The sequence below is a fragment of the Scylla paramamosain genome, chromosome 33 (genome assembly GCF_035594125.1).
Source record: "Scylla paramamosain isolate STU-SP2022 chromosome 33, ASM3559412v1, whole genome shotgun sequence".
Lineage (NCBI taxonomy): Eukaryota > Metazoa > Arthropoda > Malacostraca > Decapoda > Portunidae > Scylla > Scylla paramamosain.
This window is the reverse complement of record NC_087183.1, coordinates 17,307,368-17,312,367: the sequence shown is the minus strand read 5'-3', so window position 1 is coordinate 17,312,367 and position 5,000 is coordinate 17,307,368. Positions and strand designations below refer to the sequence as shown.

Genomic DNA, 5,000 nt, shown 5'->3' with positions numbered 1-5,000 from the left:
AGAGACTGGGGTTTTCAAGGGTGTTTTCATGGTTTTAGTTATGGTTTAATAAGTTTAACAAAAAAAAAATCTGTACTTTTAACAGGCTATAGTGGAAATTGCTCAGTTTTTCAAGGCATAATTTCAGTGATAGTTTAAGAAGTTTTAACAGGGATTCTGCAGTTCTCATCAGCTGTAGTGGAAGTTATTGAGCTTTTTCATGATGGCGGTGATAGTTTAACAAGACTTTCCACACGTTACAACAGGAGGTAGTGCAAGTTACTGAGATTACTCACCTTTAACAGACCGTAATGCAAGCTAATGAAACTTCCAAGTGTGTTTTCATGAATCAAATGACAAATTAACAAATACTCATCATCAATAGGGAAAAAAAACAAACAAACAAAACACAAACACCCTTAAGAACCAAACCAATTACGTCCATGGCCTTTAAATAACAGTCGTGGTGAGAAAGCAAAGCATTTCAGAGTACTGCCTAGAATAGACGGTAAGGCGGGGGGGGGGGGCGGAGAGAGTGCTGAGGGGAGGGGGTGGGGGCGACATACCCTTGCGTGGAGAGCGGTGTTGGACGAGGGAGATCCATTTGAACCCTCGGTGGACTGAAGAGTGAGGGGGGGGGAGAGGGAGGAGGGACAGGGAGAGGGGAGAGAGGGAAGGGAGAGAGAGAAAAAAAAAGATCGCGACTGAGAGATACAGACAAACTGACGTAAATACACACGAGGGGCAGAATCTGTACAGACACACGCACGTACGTACACACACTGGCCCTCTTTAGTGGTACACAAGTGGTATAAGTAGAAGTTTAATGAAACAACGGCGCTTCACACACTACTACAGTTGAATGCCGCACACCAAAACAAGAAGATAAAAAGTAGAAAATGAAGGAAAATGTCAACAGAAAACGGGAACTGTCAATTACAAGAATATGGAGATGGAGATTGCTACAGTTAAAATGGAGAAAAAAAAATAATGACCAGGGGAAACTCCAAAATTTCAAAAGGAAACTGGTACTTTCAATATAACAGAAGAAAACGGAGATTGAGCTTCTACAGTTGAAAAAAATAAATAAATAAAATATGAAAAGGGGAGACTTAATAAAATGCACGTTTCCTTGACAATGCTGAGAACTAAGAGTTGCAAGATTGATAGACTAGACTGGATCACACACAAAAAAAAAACGGATTCTTACAAGCTACAGTTGAAATAGAAAACGAAATATCACAAGGGGAAACTCAATCAAATGCAGGTTTCCTTGATAATGTTCAAAGTTGCAAGATTGACTGGGTTGGGTTACAAGACTGATAGACTGGATTACAAAAGGACGGATTCTTACAGGCTACAAGCATTTCACCTGTGACAAGAGGCAACTACAGGTGACTGAGTAAGGTGAGGCAAACAATATTGCAATACAGGATAGGAAAGAATGATGATAAAGGTAGAAAACGGAATATAATGCTTTTGTCATTTGATTTTTTTTTGGGGGGGTGACTAAACGAGAACCTTCACGCTTTGGTCTCATCAGTATTGTAGTTGTAAAAGGAATAGTTATAGAATATCGTAAACCACACAGTAGTAGTAACGGTAAATGCAGGTTAATTAATAAACACGAGGAGGTGAACTGCAGAAGGAACACATGTTAAGAAACACACGTTAGTTAAAAGATTCTTGGCCCTACAAATGGCTACACACAGAAATTACTTACTATATATAGGTTAGTACTATACATAATCTACAGAAAAATAAGACAAGACTTACTCTCTACAAGGTTACATTGTTGTGAATTACGAAGAAGTTAATGGTTAGTATGTCAATATCTGTGTGTGTGTGGGTGTGTGTGTGTGTGTGTGTGTGTGTGTGTGTGTGTGTGTGTGTGTGTGGAAGAGAAAAGTACACAAAATTATAAATCTACTTTGAAAACACTGATTAATATGAACAATTGCTGAGAGAGAGAGAGAGAGAGAGAGAGAGAGAGAGAGAGAGAGAGAGAGAGAGAGAGAGAGAGAGAGAGAGAGAGAGAGAGAGAGAGGTGTGTGTGTGTGTTGAGGAATATTAGAGAAAGAGAAGAGGAAGAAAAAAAAGGTGAAAATGAGAAAATAAGAAAGAAAAAGAGGACAGAAAAAAAACAGAAAAAAAGAAAACATAAAAAAAGACCAAGAGAAAAGTTGAAAGACAAAAAAAAAAGAGAAGAGAAAAAAAAACAAGAGAAAAGAGCAGGACGAAAAAAAAAGGAAAGAAACTAAGATAAAACAAGAAAAAAGAGTAAAAGCAGAGAGAGAGAGAGAGAGAGGTGGCGAAGAAGAAAACGAGAGAGAGGAGATACATACAAGTAAGCACAAACTTTAAAAACTCTCCCAAAAAAAGTAGAGAAAAAAAAAAGTCCTCCTGTTTGATATGCAGACACGACGGGGGAGGAAAGAATAATTTCTTTGCCGCGGAGGAGGAGGAGGAGGAGGAGGAGGAGGAGGAGGAGGAGGAGGAGGAGGAGGAGGAAAAGACAGAATACTTAGGAAGAAAACGAAAAAAAAAAAAGAGAGGAGAATGAAAGGAAGTGAAGGAGGAGGAGGAGAGGGAGGAGGAGAAAGGCTAGGAAAAAGACACAACTTGAGGAATAAAAAAAAAAGAGGAGAATAAAAGGAAGAAGAGGAGGAGGAAAAGGAGGAGAACGAAGAAGGGAAGGAGGAAGGCGAGAAAAATACAATACTTTAGTAGGAAAACGAAAGAAAAAAAGAACAGAGAGAGAGAGAGAGAGAGAGAGAGAGAGAGAGAGAGAGAGAGAGAGAGAGAGAGAGAGAGAGAGAGAGAGAGAGAGAGAGAGAGCCCTTACTTTCTTGTTCAACACACACATGGATTCTCAGAGACCAAGATTCTTCAAGACTTCCACACTTCCACATTCCTCAAAGCCTCCTCTTTCCCACTTCCTCCTCCTCCCTCCTGTCCACCTTCCTCCACGTCGTTCCTCTCGCCTGCAGCGCCCCACCCGCAACTCCTCCACCTGCCTGACCACCATATTCTGAAACATTTATCCGCTACACCATGATTATTTTCAAAAGACTCCACTGTAGTTGAAGTGACACGGGTTTCTAAGACTGTTTGTACGGTTCTAGTGGCAGATTAACAAGATTTCTGCATTGCTAACAGGTGAAATAGTCTTCAAAACACAGGTAAACGTTTCTGTGGCCTTTGAAAATAGCTATGAAGTTACACGGGTTTCTAAGGACGTTTTTACGATTCTAGTGACAGGTTAACAAGATTTCTGCATTATTAACAGGAGAAACCCTCTTGAAAATTAGGCTAATCATCGCTGTGGCCTTTGAAAATAGCCATGGTGAAGTTACACGGGTTTCTAAGGGTGTTCTTACAGTTCTGGTGAGCGAAACACTCTTGGGAACCCCGGCTAATCATCGCTGTGGCCTTTGGAAATGATCGTGGTGAGAGAGCAAAGCGTTTCTGAATATCTTGGTGCTTACCGTGCGTTTGAAGAGGCCGGTGGTCGCCAGGGACGTCGGCGCATCTCCCTTCACGATCGTGTCCAGCTTCAACGCCTGACCGAACCTGACGAACTCCACCTGCAGAAGTACAAAGGGGCGCTCATCAGGGGCTTCATTGGACAGGTGATACGTGGTGGTGCGCAGGTAGACATGGGTGAGGTGTGAGTTGATGTGGTGACCCGGAACGACACAGGAGCAGAAAAAAATGTAAATAATATGCAAGAAGGCAGAAGAATTGGAGTGGTAGAAAGAGAATCATAACAATAGAAGAAAGAAGAGAATAGACGGAAAACCAGAAGATAGCGTGGGAAAATATCCGTTAAAAACACAGACGTTTAAAATGGAGAGATTGCAAAACACTATATATAGGTGAGATTGTGTGAACATAAGGAATGGTTCTTGTTTGTGTGTGTGTGTGTGTGTGTGTGTGTGTGTGTTTATTGGCATCACCTGTTTTGTCTGTTAATTGTGCACAGGTGAGTATGGCAAGGTGTGTGAGTTGTACAGGTGAGTGTGGGTAACGAATAAACTTTACTTTCGTTTTCCTTTCTTTTTCATTATGTTTGTCCTTAACTGTGTCGTTTCCTTAATGAAAATGAAGAAATGTTCACAGTTAGCTGAGAAACAATACAATCCATTTAGCAGTTTTTTTTTTCTTTCTTTTTCATTTAATTTTACCTTTAGTCACTTTTCTTGACACACACAAAAAAAAAAAAAAAATAATGAAAAAAAAACAAGAAATATTCACAATTAGCCGAGAAACAATAGTGACTCAAGACTTATTCATCAACTTTTTTTTCATTATTTTTTTTCTCTTAGCCACTTTTCTCAACACACACAAGAAGAAGAAGAAGAAGAAGAAGAAGAAGAAAGAAAACAAAAACAAGGAATATTTCACATGAGTTAAGGCTGTAAGTAGTGAGTCATGAGTTATTCAGCAGTCCCAACAGTCCCTTCCCCCGCCCCCAAAGGAAGGTCTCGAGGCTCCCGGGACTCATTACCCACTTAGGAAACTCACACTTAAAGGAGATTAAACAAATTAACATACTTAAGCCGCCCGCCGCCTCATTACTCACTAGGGGAGGCGCAGTATTCACGCCACATACATTATTCACTTCCTTCACTGCCTCACCCTGTTATTCATCCTTCTCGTGTGTTCTTATTCATCTTTCACTGCTTCTGTTTTCATTGTTTAGTAATTTTTGGTCGTTCATTATCCACTGCTTGATCTTTCTTCATTCTTCGCTTTCTCCTTCACATTCATTATTCGCTTCCTCATTCTTTTATTCATCTTTCACTTCATGTACTTCATTCTTTGCTCCTGTTTGTTTGTCCTTCATTTTCTCTCGTCTTTCTTCATCAATCCATTCTTCTAATTTTTCTCTCACTTCCTCTTTCCCACTCATTATTCCCTTCCTCATCCTTCATTCACCTTCGCTCACAAACTTAAACTCACAAAACTAATATAATCTCTTTACGCATCCCTTCACTCATCTTCCCCTCATATTTCCT

At 40.2% G+C, this 5,000-nt stretch overlaps 1 protein-coding gene across 1 annotated transcript in view; it reads right to left on the bottom strand.

Moving 5' to 3' along the window:
* Positions 1-5,000, bottom strand: part of LOC135089845 (GTPase-activating Rap/Ran-GAP domain-like protein 3) — a 170,125-nt gene that overhangs the window by 20,242 nt on the left and 144,883 nt on the right. Inside the window, exons 16-17 of the mRNA XM_063985969.1 lie at positions 3,468-3,566; positions 546-599 (exon numbers count right to left, since the gene is read on the bottom strand). Of these exons, the coding sequence (XP_063842039.1) occupies positions 546-599; positions 3,468-3,566 (153 nt within the window). The remainder of the gene's footprint in view (positions 1-545; positions 600-3,467; positions 3,567-5,000) is intronic.